This window comes from Mirounga leonina, unplaced genomic scaffold (genome assembly GCF_011800145.1).
Source record: "Mirounga leonina isolate KUSES-001 unplaced genomic scaffold, KU_Mleo_1.0 Mir_129, whole genome shotgun sequence".
NCBI classification, from domain to species: domain Eukaryota; kingdom Metazoa; phylum Chordata; class Mammalia; order Carnivora; family Phocidae; genus Mirounga; species Mirounga leonina.
In genome coordinates, this window is record NW_023270323.1 from 77,829,517 (window position 1) to 77,855,822 (window position 26,306).

At 57.1% G+C, this 26,306-nt stretch overlaps 1 protein-coding gene across 1 annotated transcript in view; it reads left to right on the forward strand.

The window, feature by feature from the left end:
- Positions 1-26,306, forward strand: part of SORCS2 (sortilin related VPS10 domain containing receptor 2) — a 448,292-nt gene that overhangs the window by 266,884 nt on the left and 155,102 nt on the right. Inside the window, exon 3 of the mRNA XM_035005356.1 lies at positions 9,024-9,123. Coding sequence (XP_034861247.1) covers positions 9,024-9,123 — 100 coding nt within the window. The remainder of the gene's footprint in view (positions 1-9,023; positions 9,124-26,306) is intronic.

Sequence of the window (26,306 nt, forward strand, 5' to 3'; positions counted from 1 at the left end):
GCCCCACACTGCCTCCCCCAGCCCCTCCACGATCCCACCATGTCGGGATCATCAGAGAGTCGCCTCTGCCAGGACATAAACCCAGCCCCTCCAGTGCCCCATCAGATACAACTTCCTCAGTTAACCCAGAAGACACAGCGATGTCCTTTCTGGTCCCTGGCTTGCTTCTCAGGAAATCCCACCTGGTGTCAGTCCCAGCGACAGCCTGTCACAAGCAGCCTCTGGGGTGAGTGACACCTCCCCTCCCCGCACCTGCCACTGCTCCTGGCCTGTGGCCTGGGCTGGGGATGGCTTGGTCACCTACCGCGGCCCCTGGAAGCGTGCCCAGCTGAGGGCTTGCAGAACGGCTGTAAAAACAGGAACATCTGCGGGAGGTTGACGGGGTCTCATGTGCCAAGGTGAGCAGCAGGCCGCCTTGCCAGGTGACCGTGGGGCCTTTCCAGGGACACAGGCCTCATTTAGCCCCGATGGTTAGAAATCAGCTCTAAAGACTCCCCGCCCTCCTCAGTTGGAAAGAGAGCTATTGCAAAGGTCCTACCGTGTGCCATGTTCAAACCTCCAGAAATAAAACCAGCCCTGAGCCATGGTGTCCCGTGTCCCCTTCCTTTCCATAGAGCCAGAAGCTGGTCGAAGGGGCATGCATTATTGAGACCTGGGGTCACCTAAGCCTAGCTTCGTCTTTGATGAGTCCCAACAAATGACCACCCATTTGACTCTGTTTCCTTGTTTGTACCAAGAGTCACTGGCCGGAAGGAGATTAGATGAGGGGGGAACCACCGAGTGTCTTCACCCGGGGGCACGCGCGGCCCGGCCGGGACGAAGGCTGTAGTGTGTTACTTGTGTTTCCTCTGGACTCCGCTGTCTAAGGCTGTGGGCCTCGGCCACTCTCGCTTCTGCCTGGAACTGGGGCCTTGATTCCTTCCCTGCCGCTGCATGGGGCACCCAGCTCCCCTGACCAGCGCTCAGGGCCGACAGCCCGGGGGCTCTTCCTGAAATGCCTGATCCCCTTTGTCTGGGGCCCTCTTCCTCCTCCTCCTCCCCCTTCCAGCTCCCCCAGATTCTCTGCGAGGCCCCCCAAGCCCCCTTTTTCAGGCTTCCATGAGAGCATATAGACCGACCTTTTCAGAGCTCCGTGCAGGCTTCTAGCACCTTCTCTGGGCTCCACGGGAGCGGCCAGCACCCCAGGCTCTGAGAACTCATGGAAGCCACTCTAGGCTCCAGAAGCTCATCTTCAGGCTGCACTTCATGCTTCAGCCCCCCACACTGGATTTTGGGCCCCTAAAGGCAGCACCATGTGCTGTTCCACAAAGATGTGGCAAGGGCATTGCTCCCTCAGAGTGGACCTGGGCACAGCCCAGAAAAGGATCCCGGAGGCCCCCCTGCCCTGGGGGGGTTAATCCCATGCTGCTGGTCTGTGAGGAGCTCTTGGGAGGGTTGGCATGCAGGAGGAGGGGCCCGGGCAGCAGGGGGGCACTCCTGGGGTCGGGGGCACTGCCTGGTGACTACCTGGTGTGGGATCATTCCAAGATCTGAGCAGCTCATATAGACCGGCTGCTAGAGGCTAGCTAGTAGCTGGCACCACCCACTGCCGAAGCCCCCTGCCCATCCAGGTCTCATGCCACGCCTAGCACAGAGCCTGCATGTAACTGACGCTCAGGAAACGTTTGTTGAAAAGACCTCTCCCACTGAGGGCATTCACTTATTTTTTTGGTAAAGATTTCATTTATTTATTTGACAGACACAGCGAGAGAGGGAACACAAGCAGGGGGAGAGGGAGAGAGAGAAGCAGACTCCCCGCAGAGCAGGGAGCCTGATGCGGGGCTCGATCCCAGGACCCTGGGATCATGACCTGAGCAGAAGCAGATGCTTCACCGACTGAGCCACCCAGGCGCCCCTGAGGGCATTCACTTATGTCAGGAATTTTTAAGGATAACACAGGGCTTCATTGGAAAGGATGTGATGCTCATTATGGAGTAATGAACGCCCGTGGCCAGAAGCCAGCCTGAGCTGAGGTGTCGTGTGAGCTGCCTTGCAGGGGAATCTGCTCCCAGGCCATGCACCAGCTCCCATCCCTAAGGTGTGGGGAGAGGTGCCTGGCCCAGCTTCGTTCTGGAGAGTTCCACTAGCGAGTGTCAGAACACCTGACACTGGTGGGGGCAGAGGACCAGCATCGCTGGGGTGGGGTGGCTGGGACCCCACGTGGAAGGGCTGGTTGGGAGACGGGCCTCGTGGGACAGACTGGGAGAGGTGGGCTCCAGCATCGTGTGGCCGTGGGGACACCAGCCCTCCTGGCCTGCTGGGAGCACAGCCCGGCGGGTGTAAAGCGGGCTTGTGTTGAAAGAGCCATGAGAACCAGAGATCATAGTGGCTCAGCCCCCTGACTGGGACGGGCAGCGTCCAACCGCTGACCATTAGCGAGGGCCGCCCACCAGGCTCCTCCAGAGGATGGAGTCGGAAAGTCCAGCCGCGTGGTGCCTCGTGAACCCCTCGGGGACATCACTACTCCACTCAGGGGACAGCCTGCGTTTTTTGTAGTTGCTGTGATTAAGTACGAAAAAGTCACTTCCTCCTCCTGAGCCTCGGTCTCCTCATCTGTAAAATGGGAAGGCATGCTCCTGTTCGAACGTGGCCTTCCTGTGTCAGCGAGTCTGTGTGTCCGTCCCGAGCATGGAGTCCAGTGCGGGGTGAGCATGTGGTTTCACTAACCGCCCCCTTCCCCAGGGCCTTTCATGTGGGAGGGGCCCGCTCTCCAGATCCTGCCCAGCGGCTGCAGCAGACTGGGGTGACTCCCTGCCCCACAAGGCTTTGCGCCCCCTGGGGACGGGGCTGCTTTTCTCCCCCTCAGTTCACCCACCTAGCTGGCCCCTGACTCTCCACTTCACACTCAGAATCTCGAGCCACATTCTGGAATTTTCTTGAATGACTTGACCAGCCTGAGAAGTGCCCCACACTGCCCCAATTCTCTTCTGCTCACCCCGAGTCCATATATTAACAGACCCGGGCAGCAGATCAAAGCCTACTGTCTGTGGGTCCCCTGAGGGGTCAGTGCCTGAGAACTAGAATGGCCCCGGCGCGAAGGCGGCTCAGTGTCCGTTCCCTCTCACCACACCGCACATCACTCCGCTGTGCCCGGCTGGAATCCCACCCAAGCTCAGACCCACGTCAGCCGCGAAAGCATGCCTCTCGTGTGTCACCTTGTCTGGTGGGAGAGCCCACGGTGGGTGCCTGGATCCCTGTACAACTCTGGACAAGTCCCTTCCCTAGCTGGGCCTCAGTTTCCCCATGGGTCAAGTGCAGATGGTAATTCGGACCCTCTGGACTGGCTACAGGGGTCTCCTCAGGATGCTCTGCAAACTGTCAGCATCCTCAGCGTCTGGGCAGCCGCGCTCCAGCAGACTCTCAGCCCAGGTGGGGTGGTGACCTGGTGAGGCCAAAGAAAAGACCCAGAGACAGCAATCGAGACACAGGTTTACTGCGGGGGACTGACATACAGGGAGTCCAGGAGCGGCCGACTGGACTGAGCATCTGCTGCTGGGATCAACGTGCAGCAAGTTTTCATACCAGAGCCACTTAACCTAGCAAGCATCAGCGGCCTTTCCCTCCTCGCACGGAGTTCAGGGCCTGCCACCTGCACACTCTCCGTTATAAGGGCGACGCTCTGGGTTGGCACCCGCGGAGCCCCCGGCCTTGAACACTGAACAACACATTTCACGGCACATCCTGCTTGGTGGGACTCTGGGGGGAGGGCAGGATCTCTACGTTCTCAACAGTGACTAACAGGGGCACTCGGGGTGTGCTTGCACAAACTAGCTATCCAGCCTCATACTCACTGGACACGCAGGGGTGTCCACACACACCTGCACCTTCCGCCAGAGAGGGGCCACGTGGAGTTGCTGTGACATCTTCCCCCGGGGGGTGCAGAGAGGCGGGGACTGCACCTGCCACGACCGCGAACCTACCTCGTGCTCTTCCCTCACGCAGGTGTGTGACATCAGTGTCATCAGCCCCTTTTACAGATAAAGAAGGTGCATCTCGGAGTCCCGGCCTCACCCGGGGCTGGACACCTGGGGGAGCACCAGCCACGCAGGTGGGCGCCCCCTACTCACAGCTGCGGTGGTTTTCCGAGCTAGCCGGGTGGAGGAGATGGGTGGGAGGTAGGGGCTCATCCGCACAACGGGGAGGGGCAGGAGCCGAACATATGGCCCTGCCAATGAAATAATTATAGAGCATGAAAATGGCTCAATTAAATTATTTTTTGAAAAGTGAATATGTACAAACACTCAGCAATTAAGCAGCCGACTTGCAAAGAGTGACTTTCCAACTGAGCTTGCCTTTCCTGTTTCTGTGTGCCCAGTTTTAGAGTTGGGTTTTTTATTTTTAATTTGAATAAATGCAGATTGGCATAATCACTCCCTGCACTCCCAGATGCACTTAAGGAGAACTTGGAGGTGGTGGGGGTGCAGAGCGCTGTGGGGAAGGTCACCCCGGGGGAGGGCACGGCAGGGAGGGGCTCGGGGGTCGCTGGGGCAGCTCAGGAGGGGCGTGTGGGGGTAGGGCCATGGAGGCCGCCGCTGCCAGGGCTCAGACATGAGCACATCCCAGCCCCACATTTTTGATGGGAAACTCTTTGCCCAGAGAGGGAAACCTGCTCACCTGAGGTCACAGAGCCTGCAGGTCTGCCCCCAGAGCACCTCCATAGGAATCCAATAAGCATTTGTTGAGTGCTCCCTGTGTGCCCAGCCTGTGGATTCCTGCAGGATCCTGGTGACTGCTGTCCTCACTGCGTGATCTGTATAGACTTCAGGAGGAGGTAGCGTTAGGTTCCGGGTTGGTCAGAAGGTCTGGGTTCGGACCTGCCCCCACTGACCAGCTGGTCACTGAGGCCAGTCAGCCTCTCTTTCCCGGACTTATTCACGGTGATAAATTCCATTCTCGTCCCCCGCCTACACTGGGGGTCTACCGAGAGACAGGCAGTCAGAGAGGTGGGGATCTGGCGGGGGCCAGGCCAGCCCCTTGCGAGGCGAGCTGGTCAGGCTGTTTACTGCTGGCCTTGGCGGTCGGCATTCTTACCTGCCGAGTGTTGGGAGCCCGTCTGGCTGTGTCCTGGCGCCTGGCGTGCAGCTGGGAGCCGGCAGACACCCAGCCAGCGTGGGGGAGCGATCGGAGGGACACGGACGGGGACGGGACCCCGTTACTAGGGTCGCGCGCAGCATCTCAGTCTCCCCTGTGTTCTCGTTCCCTGCTTCCCGCTCTCTGAAGAAACTTCGCCCTGAAGCCTGTGCACCTGAATTCCAGCCATGTCCCACACTCTTCCTGGGGGCACAGCGAAGGGAGGGGCAGACTCCAGAGGAAGGGGATGTGACAATGGATGGGAGGTGGGGGGGATGCCCTCTGAAGGTGGAGGAGGGGCCACCAGCCAAGGAGAGTGGGTGCCTCTAGAAGCCGGGGATGTGAGGAAAGGAGCTGTTTTGGACTTTTGACCTCCCAAACTGTAAGATAATAGATCTGTCCTGTTCTAAACCACTAAGTTTGGGGTAATGTGTTACATCAGCTGCAGGAAACTGCTCACCAGTCCTGATGAAGCCCGCCCAGCCTGTACCAGCCTCCGCCTCCTCTGAGCCTATAGCCCGCGGAGGCCCCTCGTGGACAGCTGCAAGATGGAGAGGGATGGCGAGGGGGGCATGTTGGCACCAAATGTGAATGATTCTGCAGGAAGAGTCGTCAGGGTGGGGTGGGTGGTTAGATGGGTGGTGCGGGCAGCTGGGGGCAGGGCAGTCGAGGGTGGCCCCTGGCCAGGTCGGTTTCACGTCCCCGGAGGGTCTCCCAAGATTCTCTGGACATGTCCATCGGCATCACTGCTTACCTGGAATGCGGGGCTGCTCTGTCTCTCTCAGCAGCCAGCCTGTCGTCCCCATAGGGCAGGACAGTGTCTGTCCTGCTTACGGCAGGAGGAAGTGACCGGCACACGGTAGGTATTCCGTAAACACGCGTGCCATGACCGAACTTGACCCAGGGAACACATTTGAATTCCCACTTGGAGTGTGGAGCTGGAAGCTTTAAGGAGCTAAACAAATATTGGACAGAGGAGTGAGTGAGTGAGTGAACTGAGGGCCTCAGCCTCCAGCAAGAGGCCTGGAGTTTGGGGCTCATGACTAACGGGAACCGGATTTGCATTGTCCTGCAGCGTGAGCAGTTCCTGGTGCCTCAGTAGCTGGAAGCAGTGGTGGACTGGTTCAAACAGATCCCTCCTTCCCTGTCCCAAGAGCAGGAAGGAGAGCTAGCCTGTCCTCAGGGCCTTTGCACCTGCTGTTCCCTCTACCTGGAAGGCTGTGTTAGTTTCCTAGGGCCACCGTAACAGAGGACCACACACTGGCTAGCTTGAAACAACAGAAATTTATTGTGCACAGTCTGGAGGCTGGAAGTCCAGGGCGAAGGTGTTGGCAGGGTTGGTTTCTTCCAGAGGATCTTGGGGAGAGTCTGTTCTGAGCATGTCTCCCAGCCTCTGGCTGTGGCCGGCAGTCCTTGGCATCCCTTGTCTGCATTCTCCATGTGTGTTTGTGTGTCTGTGTGTCCCTGGGTCCAAATTCCCCCCCTCTTATGACACCAGTCATTGGATCAGGGCCCACCCTACTTCGGTGTGACCTCCTCATAACTTAAATCCGTAAAGCCCCTGTTTGCAAATAAGGTCACATTGCCAGATTCTGGATGGACACAGATTTGGGGGGGACATTACTTAGCCAGGTACAAATCGCTTTCCCCCAGCCAGGCACATACTCTTTTCCTTCCTGTCTCTGCCCAAACATCACCACGTCCAAGGGGCCTTCCCTGCCTCTCTGAGACAGCAGTCCCAGTGTCCCCTCCAGCCTAGCGCTGATCATACCTGATGCTGTTATATTTTTCTTATTCATCACCCTCGCTCCCTCGCCCCCCTAGACCTGCTCCACCTGCAGGCCCACACTAGCAGGTGCCTAGGAGTGAGCAGGTGTGAGCAGGCTCCTGTGACCGGGAGGGGGAAGGGTGGTGGTGGGGGTGGGGGGAGAGGCTGGATCCTCGAGAAGCACCTGGGCTGAGGCAGGTGGGTGTCAGGGATGGAGGGGAGGGGTGGGTGGCAAGGTATCTGGGAGGCAGAATCCACGGGCAGGTCTTACACTCAGCTTGCTGGTGGTGGTAGGGACAGCAGAGGGGCCAAGAGGCTCAGAGGACCCTTCCATGTATCAAGCTCAGAAACACAGCCATTGGTTTCCGTGGAGACTCGAATTCCCTGGGTCTCTGGATCACTCCTCTGCTAATGGGCCTCTGGCTCCCTCCTTCCCAAAGCAAATCAGTTCTCTGAGGTTTGGAGACTAAGTGCGTCCCTAATCACCCCTCCAGGGAGGCTTTCTTGGTTCGCTGGAGCAGAGTCTCTCTGGGGAGGCCAAGGGCAGTCAAGGACCCACCTTGGGGAGGGGACTGGCCCCCACCAGAACCCCCTGGGAGTCAGGGGGCAGGTATTGCTCTCTGTCGTGTTCTGGGAAGGGTCTTGTGGCCCTGAGGCTGGTAAGGGACCTGGCCTCCAGGGACAGGTGGACAGGTGGCCACTAGGCACCAAGACAATGAACACGGCCCATCTTCCCGGAGCTCCGGTTTCTCTTGAAGATTTGGGGAGGAAGTCTATGTGTGCAGAAAGCACTAAAGATGACCTGGGGAAGGCAATGGACACGTGCTGGCAGGGCAGGCATTTATGCTCCGCGGCCCCAGGCTGGCCCCCAGGCCCTGACAACACTGGGCAAGCCTGAGAAACACTGCCTCGTCCAGCCCCCAGAGGGGGAGGGTGCTGCTGGGGCCCCAGGACAGGCTTCCAGCCGACTCCCGCGGCCCTGGGGCTCGGCTCGTGCAGGCGGCTCTCAGCTGTGAGGACACACAAGGTGATCACAGGGAGGCCCAGGCCCGAGGGGTTCCCGCTGCTGGCCCTGTCCCCTCGGTGGGTTGACTCTCCTGACCGCTCCTGATGGGGACATCCGACATCCTGGATGTTCCGCTTTAGGGTCAGACGGGCCTGGCCACCCCGGGGCTCACGGCCAGCCTTGCTCTGTAATCATAGCACATGTTAATGGGGTGATAATAAGGAACATTGGTTTTAGGGTCATGGAGGTTTTAAGCTTCCATGTGGAATTAATTCCATGTCCCGCTGTATCAGTTGCTTCCAAACCACACATGTGAAATCACTCTGATGACCCCTCCCCCTCTCGCCCCGGTGGGCAGGGGGTTTAGAGCCAGAGATTCTGTCCTGCACCCCTCATGCTACGGCCAGGAGAGTGGGCCCCCAGGTGAGGAGGGGCCAGCCCCTGGAATGGAGCCAGCGGTGGGGGGGCTCGCCGGCAGACCCGGGGCTGGGGGCCTGGTTTCCAGGGGCACCCGGAGCTCTGTCCTGCCTGCCGTCCTCTGCCGTCCTCCAGCTCTGTGTGGCCACGGGGGGAGGGTGCAGCTCCTCGGAGCTGCTCAGGGTCGGGAGAGGGAAACAGAGAAGCAGACAGGCCGCTGGGAGGCCTCAGCACGGTGAGGGCCGTTCTCCAGAGCGAACAGGGTGCCGGCGTGAGTGGCTCGGGCCAGCTCGCACCTCCCGAGTCAGGCACTGGTTAGCTGAGCGATCCCAGGCGGGAAGCTGCCTGCTCTGAGCCATCCTCCTCGTCCTTGGGGGCTCTGCAAGGGAGACACAGTGAGCTCGTCTTTAAGGGCTCTCGGGGAGTCGAGAAGATGGAAGGACACAGAAGTGCCTGGCACACGAGGGGCCCTTCGCAGACAGGCACGCGTGGGGAGACTGGCTGGCGTTCACTGACTCCACACCCCGCGCCAGACCCGAGCGAGCGCTCGAGACCCAGGGAGCCCCGTCTCCTCCCTGTCGCCTGGGGCATGCTGCTGCCAGGGGACGTGGTCTTGGCTGCTGTGCCCACACCGGTGTGCGGCCCGTGCTGGCTGTCATGTGGGCTGGACCCATCTGCATCTGGAGGGACCCCTTGCTGACACCTGTCGTCCTGTCCCCCCAGGTCCTCGGACTTCGGGACGTCCTACACCAAGCTCACGCTCCAGCCCGGTGTCACCACGGTCATCGACAACTTCTACATTTGCCCGACGAACAAGAGAAAGGTAAGGGGCACGCCAGGGCAGCTGCCCACTCCGCGCTGCTGGGCTCTGGCAGCGGGCCTCCAACCACGGTGTGTCCCGCGACACCCTGTCTGGTTCCTCCCAGGTCTGTGCTGACGACCGTGTTTCAGTGGCCAGCCGGGCGGTCGCTGGAAGGCCGTGTGTGCTTGTGCGGGTGACTCTGTCTTCTCCGGGCCCCGCGGACGGCAGCCAGGGCCGGTGGGCGCTGTGGACCGAGGAGGAATCCCTGTTGGGTTCGGGGTCCTTGGAAGGCCGCGTGAGCAGCTGCGCTCTTGGGCAGGTGTTTTTATTTGGTTTTGATCTGGATTCGATTTTTCATCCGAGCTGTACTTTCTGTGTTCCTGGTCTGGGCATGTCCCCTGAGTGCCCTTTGCCTGGCTGTGGAATCGGGACCCTAGCTCTTCCCAGGCGGCCACCATCAGCCAGGTTCTGTGCAAACACCCATTTGCAAACCCGTGCTTGCTTTCCGGCCACCTGGGACCCCAGCACAAGGGCAGAGAGGCCTTGTGTGCTTGGCTGTGTTCGGAGGAGCCACTCGTGTCACGGGAAGGGACTTACTTGGGCGGATCAGGTGCCTCGCGGGAAAGGGGAGGTAACCCCGTCTGGCACAGAGAATTGTGACATCAGGGATCAGAACCCACAGCCTGGCACTTGCTCGGCGTGAGCCTGGCCCACAGGCACTGACAGTTGCTCTGGGGACTTTAAACCAAAGGTCAGGGCGACACAGCCCGGGACATTCTCTGCCTGTCACCGGCCAGGAGGGTCCTCAGGTGCCCGGGAAGGTGCCAGGGCCGGCCCCGCAGGCTGTACCCACCTTTGGAAGTGAGAAGAGCAGAAGCAATGAGGGAAGGCACAGAACGGGGTTTCTGAGGCCGTGAAGTCAGGGAGGCCTTTACTGGAGGCCGGGTGGGTCGGTGGTGACAATAGCCAGGGATGTGGCTCCTCTGAGCCTCAGTTTCCTGGCCTGTAGAAGGGGTGGATAGGAAGGTGATGCATGTAGTGGGGGAGGGGGCAGCGAAGGGGCTTCTAGGTTGGCTAGGGCCGTTGGGACAGGCCCCAGGTGACATCTGTGTGGGCCACCGGGAGATGCGTGGAGCCCTGGGGGAGTGGGGCACCTGGTCGAGCCTCCTCGGCAGGCAGTGCAGGGACGGGGACGCAGGCAGGGAGACGGCAGCATCTCTAACGCAGATGGGACCACCTGGCCCGTGAGAGGTTACCTGAGGACCGATGTATCGATGGGGTAGAAGGCTGGGTCTGGTGGGCACCTGTGGCAGCCCCGGGGCTAGGCCGACATTGAAAGAATGGAATGAACGAATGTATGAGTATGGCAGTCAGCAGCAGTGACCCCCAGGCTGCCTTCCTGCTGGATGAGTGACCCCCAGAGCTCCGCTGCATCTGCCAGAGCCCCCCCAACCCCTGCTCAGGGCCTGTGTGTGAGGAGCCCGGGGCTCCTTCCTGGGGTTGCTGTGGTCACCCTGCATTTGCAGGGGGCCTGAGGGACAGTGCCTGGGCTGGGGTGTCCTTGAACTCAGTCCAGCTGTGTCGTGTCCCCCAGTAAGGGAGGGCACCTCCCTGAGGTCCCCTCACTTCTCTGAGCCCAGGTGTCTCATCTGTGAATGGGGCTGACTGGTCATAACTGTCACTGTGGGGGGCGAGGGCTGCATAGTACATCCCCAAAGGTATCCTTTTCCCAGTCCTGGAACCTGGGACTGTCACCTTACATGGCAAAAGAGACTTGACAACTGCGGTTAAGGATGTTGAGAGGTTGTCCTGGATTCTCCAGGTGAGCCCATGTCATGACAGGGCCCGCATCAGAGGGAGGCAGGAGGTCAGAGTCAGGTGTGAGGGCAGAGGCTGGGGACAGAGGAGGGACACCTCTAGAAGCTGGAAAAGGCCAGGAAGGCATTCCCCCCGGAGCCTGCAGACAGGAACACAACCTGCCGACCCCTTGGTTTTATCCTTCTGGCCTCCAGACCGTGAGGGAACACATTTCTGTTGCTTTAACCCACTCGGTTGTGGTAACTTGTTACGGCAGCCGCGGGAACTCCCACCGCGTCCATTTGGGGGGTAGACTGCAGGGAGGCCAGCTCCCCTTCTCCCCCTTCCCAGCGCATTGCCCTGCCCACCCACATCCCCTCTGGATGGAATCAGTCTCCCCGGCCCCCTCCCCCTGGCCCCCAAGGGAAGCCCACGGGCCCTCCTCCTTCTAGAGCATGGACCTTGCTTCCCGCTGGACCCCAGACAGGGAAACCAAGTCATGGATGCGGGCAGGGTCCAGCTTACAGATGGCTCCGGCCTCTGTCCTGTCTCTGATCTCTCACACAGCAGCCCCTCACCCACACACTTTAGGACCGAACTGACCCTCCCTCTGGTGGGGCTGAAGGTGCCGATAGGCCCACTGAGGCACGCACTAGCCCACGGACGGGCGTCTGTCTTGGAGGCAGGCAGGGACAGCAGGGAGGGCAGCTGCCTGCCTCTGGGTCGTGGGAGCTGGGCAGCGTGGGGGTGCCAAGCAGGGCAGACTGGGAGTGCTGGGAACCAGAAGGAAGTCCCGGCACGTGTGAGCTGGGCAGGAAGGCCGCCTGGAGGCTGACGCCTCTCCTTCTCGTGCTGGAGTGTTGGGCCTGGGTCTGGGTCCAGCTCCACAGCCCACCAGCTCTGTTCTGAACCTCTGGCTCCCCGTTTCTCCTCCTGGAATGGGGGTAATAGTGGTAGTATCTACACTGTTGTGGTGATGGGGTGAAATGAGGTGCTTCTTGTCAAGTGCTCAGAACAGGGCCTGGCCCAAGCAGACGCCCCCTCCCCAGGTGTTCCTAGGACCGTTGTCCTTAGAAAGAAATGCTGGAGGCCCTCTCCTTACCACCCCCCTGAGACTGTGAGGGTAGGAACTGGTTCTGGGGTGATTTATCCTCACACGGGGTGGCGGCTATCAGCCATGTCTGTCAGGGAACAAGACCTGGCCCGGGGAATGAGGGCCCCGTCAGGTGTCTGGAAGGGGCGGGTCACCGCCTTCTCCCCACACCTCCCTGTGTCGAGAGAACAAGTTAGTCATTCGTCTGGGGAACAAGGTGGCCTGAGCCTCAGAGTCTAGAGAATGAAGTGCCAGCTTCTCTGTCTGAAGAGGCGGGACTGGTACCTAGTGGGGCTGGGGACAGATCCCACTGTCTGGAAGGGCACGGCCCACTGGAGGCTCTGGGTGACCGCAGGGCTGGGAGGCGGCCAGCAGAGGCCTGAGCTCCGGGCAGCAGGCTGCACCGCTCACCAGCAGGACAACCATGGGCACTTATGTCCGCTGTCCCTGCCTGCGTTTCCAAGCTGTCACGTAGGGTCCAACAGCTGAGCAAGGATTGCATGGGAACTATTTAGATGGGGGCCAGGAACGCGGTGGCGCTGGGCCCCCGGAGCTGCCCCTGCAGGAGACGGGCTCCATGTGATGTGGATTTGAATGCACTGAGAGCAGGAAAGTCCCAGGTGGGGAATAGGCTGGGGAAGGTAGAGGGAAGAATCGGGGAGCCACTGGCTGGTCTCGGAACTTCTGAAGGAGCATCATAGGAAACAGGGCAGCCTGGACAGATCACTTGATGGAGACCGGATTGTATTCACCTCCAGGTCCTCAACCGGGCACAGCCCTGAGCGCTCAGCCAGGATTCGGGAAATACAGACGTCATGGGCTGGGCTGGGGTTGGGGTGCTGCCCTTCAGGGGAAGAGATTTCTAACTTCCCATGAAGCAAAATTTTCCTCCTCACTGCACTGCATGATTCATTCACTTACGGCTTCCTGATTCTTCAGCCATCCCCATGGTGGGAGGAAAAGAAACGGGGCTCAAGTCAGCCTCCAGTGGAGAGGATTTGTCCTGGGGTGAGTCTGATCTGGGAGAAGATCAGGCCTTTATTTGCAGGGGCGCCTGTGGGTACGCGTCTCCCTCTTCTGTTAGGGTAATGGATAGACTTTGCAGGAAGATGCGAATACTATTAGGAGTCCATTTACCAACAATTACAGACCAAGCAGCACTTTATAGTTTCTCAAGAGACCACTTTGTAACCTGTCTTACAAAATGAATTCCCTTTTATTTTTGTCTCTCTTGCAGTAAAATCAGAGCTCCATGGCCTCGCTGCCCATCGGTAGGGCCTTCTGCTCTTGTCATGGCCTGACCTCAGGCCTTTGGGGCCCTGACAGTCTCCAAACATCCCCCATGGGCCTTCCGTGCTGTCTGCAATCCCTACCTTAGGTCGGGATAGCTGCGTATTTCTAACTTGGCCACAGACACCACGGCCCACGGGGCCAAGGCTTGAAGGCATGGCCTGCGGGCGCTGACTGGGGCATGGGATGGCTTCCAAGCGTCGTGCTTTATATCAGAAATTCATATGAATGTTCATTTTGCTCCATGATGCATCAGTGTTGGTGTGAATACTAAAATGACACACACATGCACATTTCCAACAAAAAGTCTTTGTCAACCTGATGACCCAGGAGAATGCTCCCACTTTAAGCACTGGGACCCCCTGGCCCAGCCAGCACCATGCCACCCTCCCCCGGCCCCTGCCTCGTCCTGGGGTGCACATGGCTTCTAGCTTGAGAAGCACTGGGTTGGGACAAGATGTCCATCAATACGTCCATATGCTCATTCTGCTCACTCACCTGAGATGCTTTGAGGAATTGCCGTGTGCCACGCACTCAGGATGGAGAGATGAATCAAAACAAAATCTTGCCTTCAAGAAGTTCAAGGTGTCTCAGAGAGCCAGAAATCCACTCAGCAGGGGAAGCACCGATAATGACCAAGAACGCCCGAGTTTCCGAAGGCCCTTCACCAGTCGGCTCTGGTATAAGGAGCTTCCCGTGTGTTCTCTTGGAGACTTGCCACAGCCCTGCCACGTAAGGTTTTGTGCATCTCGCGGGTGAAGGGAAGCGAGGACCAGACGGGTGCGGTGGCCTCCCACACCACCCAGCAGCAAGTCAGGGTTTGCCCCCAGGCCCAGGTGACCCTTTCCACTTCGTACTGCCCTGCGCGGCCTCTGAGCAGCCTGTCCTGGGGGTCAACAAGGCTGCCCCCTCCCGTGGGAGGGAACCTAAGGGAGAGGGTGCAGGCCTGGAGCTGAGTCAGATCCTGGTGCTGCCGTTCAGTCAAGCTCTCTGGACTCAGAACTCTCGCCAGGAAGACCTGGCCGCGCTGCCTCTGGCCCTCACCCCCCACCGCCCCGGCCTCGTCACCTGCGTCCTGTGGCCAAGTGGGGCCCAGGCTCCTTCATTGTTCCACAGCCTGTACCTTGTCTGCTTCCTCGGGCAATCACAGTGTGTTTAGGACAAAAGTCACACTGTGTTCTGCTCTTTGCATCTGGGTGTCTTTTCTGGTCTACTTGTGTAGGTCAGCCTTTCTTGCTCGGATCTCAAATTCGGCTCCAGGAGCTCTCTTGCTGTCTCTCTGTCTCCCCCTCTGTCTCTCTCTGCCCTCCACTCGGTTCCTGTGCCTGCTAGCCTACAAACCTGGTCTCCAGCTCTGAGGTGCAACTGGGGTGGAAGTCCCACCCGTCTCCGGTGTGGAGCCCCACCCCTGCCCCCCCCCCCCGCCCCGCCCGTGTGGAGCCCCACCCCTCCCCGGCGTGGAAGCCCCTCCTGATGCGGAAGCTCCGCCCCCCTCCCACCGCAGACCTCTTGGCCCACCCCTGCCTTGTTAGCCCATCTGGGGCCCTGGCAGGGGCGGCTGTGGTTGGCGCGCTCAGGAGGGAGGTGAGGTTAGCCCAGGTCCTGTGGACACGGCCCCCCGCAAACCCTCTTCTGCGCTCACAAAGCGCCTGTCTCACAAGCGCCTGGTGACCTGTGGCCGGTCTGGCCTAGGCTGGAGAGCAACTGCCCTACCTCAGTGTTGCTCCAGGCTGTATCCTGCCGGGTCCTCAGACGCCCGCGTCCAGGGTCTCGGGAAGCCCAGCGTCTGTTCATATGTTTCCAGTGTCCTAAGCAGCAAGGAGTTAGTTTTGTCTCTGTGCTTTGGCCAGCCCGCTCCCTGTTCCCCGGGCCCAAGCAGTGTCCGAGAATGGGTCAGGAGGAAGGGGCCCGGGCACAGAGTGGGGAGATCCAGGGTCCCCCCTCTGCTGCCCACCTCTCTGGGCAGGTGAGAGATGCTGAGTCCGAACCTGGGTGTGCGGGGATGTCATGGCATGGGGCAGGGACAGGGTCGGAAGACAGTTTGGGATTAGGTGGTGCCCCCAGCCTTCTGGGATAAGCTGTGGGTCAATGGGGTACCATTGCCTGCGATGGGGGGCCCTGGGGAGGTGGCAGACCTAGGGGTAGCGTGAAGGCCCAGAGGAGGCAGATGGGGTGGGGTATTGATCCCCAGTGTCCCCAGCTCTCTTAGAGCAAAGCGGGGGCCCCTGGAGCACCCTGCTGTTCCTAAGCCTCACCCCCACCCTCGGCTCAGCACTTAGGCTGAGCTGGATCCTTCCAGGTCTGTGACTTACGAGGGGAGGGGTGGGAGCCCCTGCCTGGTGGGGAGACAGGCCAGAGAGTGGAGCCCTGCCGGGAGCTGGGAGGTGGGCATGGGGCTAAATGGGCCTTTTGTTCCAATCACTGAAGCTTTCCATTTCCCTTGAGAGCTAGGCATCCTTCTCTGTCCAGAAGAAAAATGGCTCAGTTGGGCTTGTTGATGTACGGAGGCTTTTGTCTCAGAAATAGAGTGAACCCCTTGAAAGTTCAGCTAATGCGTGGAAAATGACTCCCTCTTAAAGCCCATAGGTTGTTGTGGGAGAGGGGAGAGAAAGGGGCCTCGCTTCTTGGAATGCCAGTCTCCTGGGCCTTGGGCCTCTGGAACTGATAAAGCTAGAGGGAAGGAAACTCTGGATTCCCCCTCTCTTTTGAAGATAGTGCAGAATCTAACACCCCGGGGACCACAGCCCCAAGCGAGTGTGTCACTTCACACGGCAAAGGGGCCCATGCAGGTGTGATTACATGGAGAACGTGGACATGGGGAACTGTCCTGGGTTGTCCAGTGGGCCCCGTGTAGGCCCGGCAGGCTTGTAAGAGGGAGGCAGGAGGGTCAGAGCAGGGATGTGGCCCTGGAAGCAAGGAGTGGGATGTGCGGGTGGGGGTGGGGGGAAGGAGATACCCCATTGTGGGCTGTGACAGTGGAAGGTGCTGGGGGCCAAGGGATGCAGATAGCCTCTAGACACCGGAAAACACAAGGGATGCTGGAACCTTCAGCCCTGGACCTTCAGCCATGCCAATACCTTGACTGCAGCCCAGGGAGACTGCTTCTGGACTCAGACCTGCGTCACCGCGAGAGGATGCATGTGTGTTGTTTTAAACCATGCGGCGTGTGGTACTTCGCCATGGCAATCACAGGAGACTTGTGCACAGCCAGGATCCCAGGGCCCCAGAGCTGGGGGGTCTGAGAACAGCACGCTGTCTGTGGCCCCTGGAGAGCTGGCCACCACCGGCTTCCATGGGGCCGGGTGGCCTCTCCGCTTCTGCGGTTCCATTACCATCCACAGCCGGAAGAACACACAGGGCTGCAGGGCTTCTCTGGGGAAGGGAAGGAGCTTAGCACCGTGGGAGCCTGGGTGGAGGGCAGTGGGGCAGGTGTGTGTTGGCAGGGGTGCCGGGCGGAGTAGTGCTGGCCTGAGCAGCAGGCATCACCGGTGGCCCAGGGAGTGGAAGGTGGGGCTCAGAGCACGGCCATGGGCTCCCACTCCCGCACATCACAGGGAAGATGCAGGTCCCGGGACAAGACAGCCCTGGGACTCAGGAAATTTCCCAAGTCCCTCTGAGCCTTGTCTATAGAGGTTGAGTGAGACGTGCTATCCGTGTGCTGTGCACGGATTCGGGCACCGAGCCACTGCCGACTCGGTGACCGACGATGACATTGTTGCAGATGTCATTGGTCATCATCCCACCGAACCCACAGAGCAGCTTGGTGCCATGGGTGTCCTTGTCCTACAGGAGAGCTGCTTGCGGCTCAGAGATGATGAAGCTACCAGTGTCAGCGTGGTGCCAGAGTGGGCGGGGCTGGACCCCCACTCAGGCAAGGGTTTTTACCCACCCTGCCACCCTGGCTCTTTGGAGGGTTCAGGGAAAACAGTGAGACAGAGGGAAGCCACCAAAAGTCCTTTGTATGTATATTCTTAGCATTCATTTGTCACTAAACTTGGGCAGTTGTATTCTTTAATTTAAAAAGGTGCTGACCATGCCCCCTCGCCCCCCGTACACGAATACCCCGATATCCAGGAATTCAGCAAGTCCTATGGCTTCTCCAAGAAGTATGGCTGCCCATACTGGGAGAAATCGTCAGATACCGGGGAAGGCATGAGTCAAGGACTGTACCATCTTGAGTACTCCCGTGGGTGAGTGAGGAGGCTGGGACAAGCCACCTCACCTCCCTCGGAGTTAGTCTGGTTGGAAATAGGTTTATCACATCTACCTGCTCCAACAGTTGGTCTTCACTCCATGGAGGTCAAGGGAAGAATGTGGGGGCCGTGTCAGTTCACTGGGAAAGAATGGCTTGATTGATCGGTGCTGTTGACCGTGGGTCAGAGCCAGAGGGACAGAGAGGGTGCCAGAGGGACAGAGGGACAGAGAGGCAGTGCTCATGTCACATAGTAGCTGTCCATCCTCATGTGGGCTTTGAGGGGCCTTCCGTTTCTAGTGTTCTCTGTTCTAGTTGTCTACCTTTAACAAACCGGCCACCACGTCAATATGCACCCTAACACCCCATGCTATGTTAACCAGGATTCCGGGGATTATAGGCAACATAGACTACTCAGACAAGAAGAGGAACATATTGACATAAGTGATGGCTTGTGTCTGATGATCAGGGGTAGCCTCCTTCAGGCACAGCTTGATCCAGGGCTCTCAGTGACATGGGACACAGTCTCCCTCCTCCCATCTCTCTCCAGGCTCTCCTATGTCTTGGCTTCGGCCTCGGGCACGTTTTTGTTACTGGGTTGGAATGATGATCTCTGGGAATCCCAGACACACTTGATCCTTAGCACTGGGACCTCAGAAGGAGCGGGGTTCTTTTCCCAATAGGTGCCGCACACAGATCTGGGGGAGGGCTCCCGATGTCCAGCTGGGTCAGGGTCCCTTTCCTGAAGCCTCAGTGTGGCCAGAGGGAGCTGATGCTCTGATTGGCCAGGCCTGGTCACATGTCCTCTGGGGGTGGGGTCAGCCCACCCTAATGGAACTGAGTGAGCGGAGGCTGGTTCCCGAAACCAGATGACAAGATTCCCTGAACAAGGGCAGGTGGAAGCAAGAGCAGCTCATGTGCCCACATCCACCGGCATCTGGAGACACGCCGGTGACTGGTTCTGCTACTGCTGAGTTTCTTCTAAGTTTGTTGTGAGAAAAAACCCATTCCTTATTTGAGGAATTTGTTTTGAATCTCAAACTCCCTCTTCCTGATTCTTTCAACTCAGCAGCCAGTGTGTATTTTTAGCTTGAAAGAAGGACCTCACAGCTGGCCCACTTTCCTGTGGAAGTGCCCCGCCTCGACAGTGGGGGTGCGGGGAGCTGGGGGGCTGTCCGCACTGAGCTGGAAGCTTTCTGCAATAGTGCTCACGAAGGGCCAGCATCAGGCCCGAGCGTGTAGTTGGTGTGCAGTTCATGCTGCGTCCTTCCTGTGCCCGCACAGATCTCTTCTGAGTGTGTGGGACTCCCGGGTGAGGGGCTCCAGCACCACATCGTATCCAGCTTTGTCCCCCGCGTGCCTGTGAATTGACTGGCACGAACCACATCAGCTCACAGCTCCATAGGGCTTGTGGGAGCCCTCCCTGGCTGGTGGGATGGGTTCGGGGAGAGGAAGATGGGCTCTAGTATTGCTCCTGGAGACTGAAATGAATCCTGTGTACCTGAAGCACGAATCCACTGGTGGACGGCTTCGGCAGGGCTGGGCAAGGGCTGCAGGCAATGGGAAATAGAAGCTCTTCTTTATACCCATGGGGAGTCTGTGTATTTTTGTTTCTCGTGTGTGTATGTTTGCATTTCAAGCAGCTGAGGCTGAAAATGTTTGATTCCCAACCACAGTGACTCCCTCACTGTGAGCAGCTGTGGGCTGTGTTGGGGGGGGGACTGGAGGTGAGCGTGCCTGGGGGAAGCGGGCACCTGTGTTCTGGGCCAGCCCCTGCCCTACCCTGCCCTGCTGGGGGGCTGTTTGCAGACTATAGCACTTCTGTGGGCAAAGGAAGCGCGGGCTCCTGCAAGTCCGAGCTTCTCAGCACCACTGCTTTATGTGGCCGTGGGTAAAGTAGGGTAGGTGGCAGCCACAGGGCTTTGGTGGCCATCAGCAGAAGCCACTGCAGGCCAGCAGCCGCAGAAGAGGTCTACACTGGAAAACCGTCAGGTAGAATCAGGACCAAGCAGGTGGCTGGCAAAGGGCAGGAAGCAGGGAGTTTGCAGGGACCTTGCTAGCTACACAGCTGCTGAACAGGAACCCCAGTGACACCCTCCCTTGGGTCTTCGGTAGATCTGAACTTGCCCTTTTGAAGTAAGGAACCTTTTTATTTTCATTTTTTTGAGAGAGAGAGCACGAGCGGTGGGGAGGGGCAGAGGGGGAGGGAGAAAGAATTTTAAGCAGGGTCAACACCCAGTGTGGAGCTGGACGTGGGGCTTCATCTCACGACCTTGAGATCATGACCTGAGCGGAAACCAAGAGTCAGATGCTCACCCGACTGAGCCACCCAGGCGCCCCTGAAGGCAGGAAGCTTGATGGGTATTTCCAATAGGACTGTCTGCCCTGGGGGATTGGATATTCTGCAAGAGGGAAGTAGATCATCTCACCGAATAAAGAGGGAGTGGGTGCCAAGTGACCACACACCGATTACAAGGGGGAAACAAAACGTCCACGTGTCTAAGCCCCTTTGTCCATCTGTCTGACAGGATGCCAGGGTATGGTGAATCAGGCAAGGTTTGGGAGGCCCGGTGGTCCTAGGTTCAAATCCAGCACTCTGGCTTATTAGCCAGTGTGTCCCTGAGCCTGTCGTGAGACCTCTCTGGGCCTTTTGCTTCCCTCCATGAACTGTGGTAGATGGTAGCAGGCTTGGATGCTTGGTCACTCTGTTCACTCTTGCGCACCGTGGCGGGCTGAAGAACGCTCCTCCCCGGGGGCGTCCGTGCCCCGATCCTGGGGAACCCGTGAGTGTTACCAGTGCAGGGGAGACTAAGTTAGGGATCCTGAGATGGGGAACTTCACCTGGGTCATCCGCATGAGCCCGGTGTAATCAGAAGCCCTCTTTTAAGAGGGAGGTGGAGAGTCCGCGGGAGAGAGAAGTTGAAGATACTGCGCTGCAGGCTCTGGAGACGGAGGGGCCTCGGAGCCAAGGCATGCGGGCGCCTCTAGAAGCCAGAGAACTCAAGGAACAGATTCTCCCCTGTGGCTTCCAGAAGGCTCCAGCCCAGCCGACACTTTGGTTTTAGGCCCCTACGGTTCGTTTCAGACTCTGTCTTCCAGAACTGCAGGATAGGATGTAGGTGCTGCTTTAAGCCAATAAATTTGTGTTGATTTGTTGCATCGACCGTAGGACACCAACCCACACTCGTGGGGCTGTCACCTCCCTAGCCCTTCAGAGACTGTCCAGGCACTGTGGTGGGGAGAGGGGCCCCCTCGGAAGCTTTGAGGGTCTGTGCCCACCGCGGGCTCCACTGAGAAGAAAAGGCTGTTGGCCTGAGACACCGCCCCCCGCCCCCCGCCCCCTGGGCTGGGGTATTAATTCAGCAGCTGGTGTCTCGGCCTTTTCTTTGCCCCCAGGCCATGACTGCGCTTTGCTTTCTCGCTGTGTCTGTTCTGTTTGGAGCGTCTTGTTGCAGGTTGTGCTTTCTGATGTCACTCACAGTCACACTGGCTGCCAGGGACTTGGCCTCTCTTTCTGGCTACTTTGTTCCTGGAATTTCTGGTCACCCCGATGATTGCTTTTAGCTTGCCTCGCAAGATCCACTGGATGGACCTGTAGGAAACGGGATTGCCATTCTCCAGGGAAGGTAACTTTGATGTCGCTGGTCCGGCTCATCCATCACATCCTCCTCCTCTTCCCACCCCGGCTCTATAATTGGGATTCTCTGGCCAGGTCTCCATGGGGCCTGTCCTTCCAGCCTCGTTTGGCAGGTGCATGAGAGTCCCTCCTCTGGCTTGGCGTCCACCCCTTTGTGGTACCGATAGAAGTAAGACCCTCGAGGCTCCTGCCACGGTGAGATGCAAAGTCCGGAAGGGGGAACAGATAAGAAAACAGGTGGTCCTGATACAGGGTGGGTCACGGTGCTGGGCGCCAGGCGGCTGAGGGCTGTGCCTGCGGAGAGGCCCCCAGGGGAGGCAGCAGAGAGCCCACCGAGTGGGGACAGCTCCCGCGGCAGCCTCACGGCCAGGCTGGGTGGGCTGGCCGTCACCACCTTGGTGTCAGGGCTGAGTTCCCACGTTCTCACCCAGACCTTGGCCATCTCACCGTGTGGCGCTGAACGCAGACAGCCTGGCACCCGAGCTTTTCATCAGAGGACTTTTATGTTAGTTTCAAAAAAAAAAAGGAAATTGCTGCGCGCCTCCTGGCCAGGTCCCAGTTTGTGAAAGGAGACTGTGATTAGGTATATGAATAAATTGTAATACACAGATAATACGGCCATGTAATTACTCGGGTATAAGAGAATAATTGCACGGGTAATTATGCTCTGTAATTGTCAGTGTTCGTAGTGGTTGCCGGCACCGCGGCCATGCTCCGTGCAGCCCATAAACAGACACCTAAGGACGGGGCCACGGTACGGATTCTAATTGCCATGTAATTAGAGAACAATTAAATAGTTATTTGTCCCATCTAAATCAGCCATTATGTGTCCTCCGAAGTCCTGCTATACTTTTTAATGAAATGTGGCCATCTCCCTCACTAGCAAGGGACATAAATACCGTTTCTCCCCGAGAGCGAGGGCCTGCTCGAGGCGGGGCTGGTGGTGTCCTAAGGATCCTCTGCAGCCTAACCTCTGGGGTTTCTGACCTCAGAGCTGACCAGGGTTTCTGTGCCGTCACATGGACGGTGACGACCCCCAGGACGGCGGCTCTGCCTCCTAGGCACCAGCACTTTTCCGGAGGCACAGGGTGATCCTGCTTCTGAGACCCGGACCCGGAGAGAGGGCCGCCAGGCAGGGCTCCTCTGTGGGACACAGGAGTGTTGGCCCCAGCCCCACGCCTCCTGGAGTCCCCGTGACGCTGACTGTGAACACAGAGCAGAGATAAGCTGCCAGGCAGAGCCCACGCTAGGAACCAAGCAGCCCTGCCCACCTGCGAGAGCACGGGAAGACCGTCCATCGGACGCCCAGTCGTGCGGGCATCTCTGCAAGGGCACGCTGCTCCCAGGGGCCACAAGCCAGCTTTTCCTTCACACCTTCCCGCCTCCCCACTTGAGCCCCCCCCAAGCCCCTGCCTCTGCACAGTCTGTAGGGCGGGAAGTGAGGCATGCGGTCCCCTAGTGGCACCATCAGTGTGGGTGATGGACGGAGGCGAGGAGGAAGAACAGCTCCCCGTGGGAAAGGGAGAAGCAGTGGGGCTGGCGGGACCAAAGCTCGGGTGCAAGACCCTGGGAATGTCAACGGCAGGACTGAAGGCCATGTGGGAGCAGGAGAGAGCAGAGGAGCAGGAAAAGCACCCTAGGGTGAGCCTAGGGTGTTCTCGAAAATGGGGTGGGGGCTCGAGGCACAGGGATGACGGTAAGAAGGAAGGTGCCAGTCAGAGACAGAGGGGGAGGGAGAGCGCAGCCGGGGACCCAGGCATTTCCGAAGCAGAACCCAGGGCAGGCGAGGCGGGGCAGGTGTCAAGACGGGCCTGTGCCTCAGGAAGCGGAGGAAACTCGGAAGCCGAACGCACATCCTGAATTTTCCTTCTCTACTCATGACGGGAAGAGGAACTTGGAATACTTTTCAGAAAAGAGAAATGATCTGTGAGAGAAAAAGAATCAGGCCAGTACAGACATGTTTCCGGTATTAAATTTCAAAACAATAAGATGGACTCCGGTGTCCGCACACGAGTGTGGGGAAGTCGGGCTCTCTGCGTCTGACATCTGATGCAGCTGTCGTGTATAGTTTCAGGGAAGGCAGGGGCGTCCTCAGAGAGCAGAACATCCTCAGTTACACAGCCAGGTTCCTGTCTGAAAGGAGAAGCTTTTGAGAAGGTGTTGTGGCAGCAGAGAAACGGATATCACTCAGTGCCGGGGAGGCGGAGAAGGCCTGGCATGGAAGCAGATGGGGAGGACCGTGCCCAGATGCACCTGTTGTGGAAAAATGGATAGAAACCAGATGCACGTGTTGAAAATAACTCTGTGGAAAGGAAAGCTTCTCATGCAAATGTTGGTTAATGCTACTAAAGACTGCGATGTTGGGAGGGGGGAGGACACAGATGAAGGTGGGGAGGAAGCTTCTGGACTCTCCTCCAGACATAGAGGGAAGTCAGAAGATGCCACTTTGTTCCTTACTTTAGCAATTCAGAAAAAATATAAATTGAAGAATATTTTTAGGAAACTTTGAATAATCTTTAGCTAAATCCAGTTAGGTCCATTGCCCATGTGCTAGAGAAGGTAAAATAGCCATGTGGCCAAACACACAAGTGCATGGAACAGCAAGGAAGTGTATAGAACAGGGGGACAAGTGTTAGACGCAAACCGCTCATGACCTAATGCTGAAGCTGACTTCCTGCCCTTGAGGTCCTAAGGGGAGCACGTGACATCCTAGTGAGGGAAGGAGCAGGGCAATGGGCACCAAACAGGGACTGCCCCTTTTTAAAAATATCCTGGAGGTTCTCACCTGATATGCACCTGATGCCGGAGGGTTGAGTATTGTGAACTCAAGGTACTTAGCAAAATGTAAAGTATGAAGGCTGTCTATCATTGTGAGTGGATAGGGCCATGGGGCAGTATAGAGCACATGAGTGAGAGACAGTGTGCTATATTTGAGGGGTTAGGAGAGGGAACCCCCCCCCCCCACATCATGTCTTCTCCACACTGACCCACCCCGGCCCCACCCCACTCGCCGAGAATATTTTTCCTAGGAGGTGGCTCTGGTGCTGGATATTCCACCATTAAGGTCTTAAGTCCCAAAGTAAATTTAGTGAACACCTTTGAAGTAGTTAGAGGTAGAATATTTAGAATATGCAGACAGAGGGAGATGAAAAAGATGCCTGCCTGGCTGGTATCCAAGATCTATAAAGAACTTCTCAAACTCAACACCCAACAAACAAGTAAGTCAAAAAATGGGCGGAAGACATGAACAGACACTTCTCTGAAGAAGACATACAAATGGCTAACAGACACATGAAAAAAATGTTCAACATCATTAGCCATCAGGGAAATTCAAATCAAAACCACATTGAGATACCACCTTATACCAGTTAGAATGGCAAAAATTGACAAGAAGCAACAAATGTTGGAGAGGTTGTGGAGAAGGGGGATCCCTCCTACACTGTTGGTGGGAATGCAAGTTGGTACAGCCACTTGGGAAAACAGTGTGGAGGTGCCTCAAAAATTTAAAAATAGAGCTACCCTATGACCCAACAATTGTACTTCTGGATATTTACCCCAAAGACACAGATGTAGTGAAGAGAAGGGCCATATGCACCCCAATGTTCATAACAGAAATGTCCGCAATAGCCAAACCGTGGAAGGAGCCGAGATGCCCTTCAACAGACGAATGGATAAAGAAGATGTGGTCCATATATACAATGGAATATTACTCAGCCATCAGAAAGGATGAATACCCAACTTTCACATCAAGATGGATGGGACTGGAGGAGATTATGCTAAGTGAAATAAGTCAAGCAGAGAAAGTCAATTACCATATAGTTTCACTTATCTGTGGGACATAAAGAATAGCACAGAGGACATTAGGAGAAGGAAGGGAAAATGAAGGGGGAGGAAATCAGAGGGGGAGATGAACCATGAGAGACTGTGGACTCTGGGAATCAAACTGAGGGTTTTAGAGGGGAGGGGGGTGGGGGGATGGGTTAGCCCGGTAATGGGTATTAAGGAGGACACGTGTTGAATGGAACACTGGGTGTTATATGCAAACAATGAATCATGGAACGCTACATCAAAAACTAATGATGTACTGTATGGTGACTAATATAACATAATTTAAAAAATTATAAAAGAAAAAATAAAATGATTAAATGTTACTGAGACATATTTAAGGAGATGCTAGTAAATGAAGAATATACTGTTAATGAGTGGGGGCGGAAACCAACTTAGCAAAGAAGTCAGTTCTTTTCAAATTTACCTGCAGACAATGTAATTCTACATTATGTGCCAATAGTTTTGGGGTGATTTTGTTTGAACTTGATGAGCTGATTTGAAAGTGTATATCAAAGAGCAGGGACCAAGAATAGCTAAAACACTCCTGAAGAACAAGTTGGGTATCTTGCTTTACCAGAAGCACATCAAGAAATTACTACATGATTGGCATCCTTTGGAAAGATAAATTGACCAAAGAAAACAAATCAAATGCCTGGAGACAGACCCAAATACATGCAGGCACTTTAGGCACCACTGGTCGCTGGGCCTGGGATGGACTATTTTAAATGATGTCAAGGCAACTGGTGATTCACTTGAAAATAAATGAGACGGGACCCCTATCCCCACCTCGTAGCAATCCGTTCCAGCTGGATTCTACACTTATATGTGAAAGGCAAAGCCACAAAACCTCCAGAAGAAAAAGCAGAATATTTTTATGACCTTGTTATAAGGAAGGATTTCTTCAACAAGACAAAGGTCAAACTTTGAGGAGAGGATGGAACAACTTGAATTAATTACCTATATATGGCTTATGGATACCTCAGGGCACTTTGGATGACTGGCAGAGACATGAGGATTTTAAGTTAAATGCTGATGTGGAGATTTGCCGAGAACTGTGGGAGCCCAGAGGAAGGGAATCACCCTAAGATAAACGCTGTTTGGGCAGAGCTGGCCATGCAAAAGAAAGCAGGAAGGACAGGTGGTAGGGTAGGGTAGGGTAGAGAAAGGCATGGTGACATAAATTGTATTTGGTGTCCTCACATCAGTGTGAGGGACCGGGTGAGGGACAGGTGAGGGACCAGGTGAGGGACCGGGTGAGGGACAGGTGAGGGACCAGGTGAGGGACCGGGTGAGGGACAGGTGAGGGACAGGTGAGGGACCGGGTGAGGGACAGGTATGAAGGGACTGGTGTGAGGGACTGGGTGAGG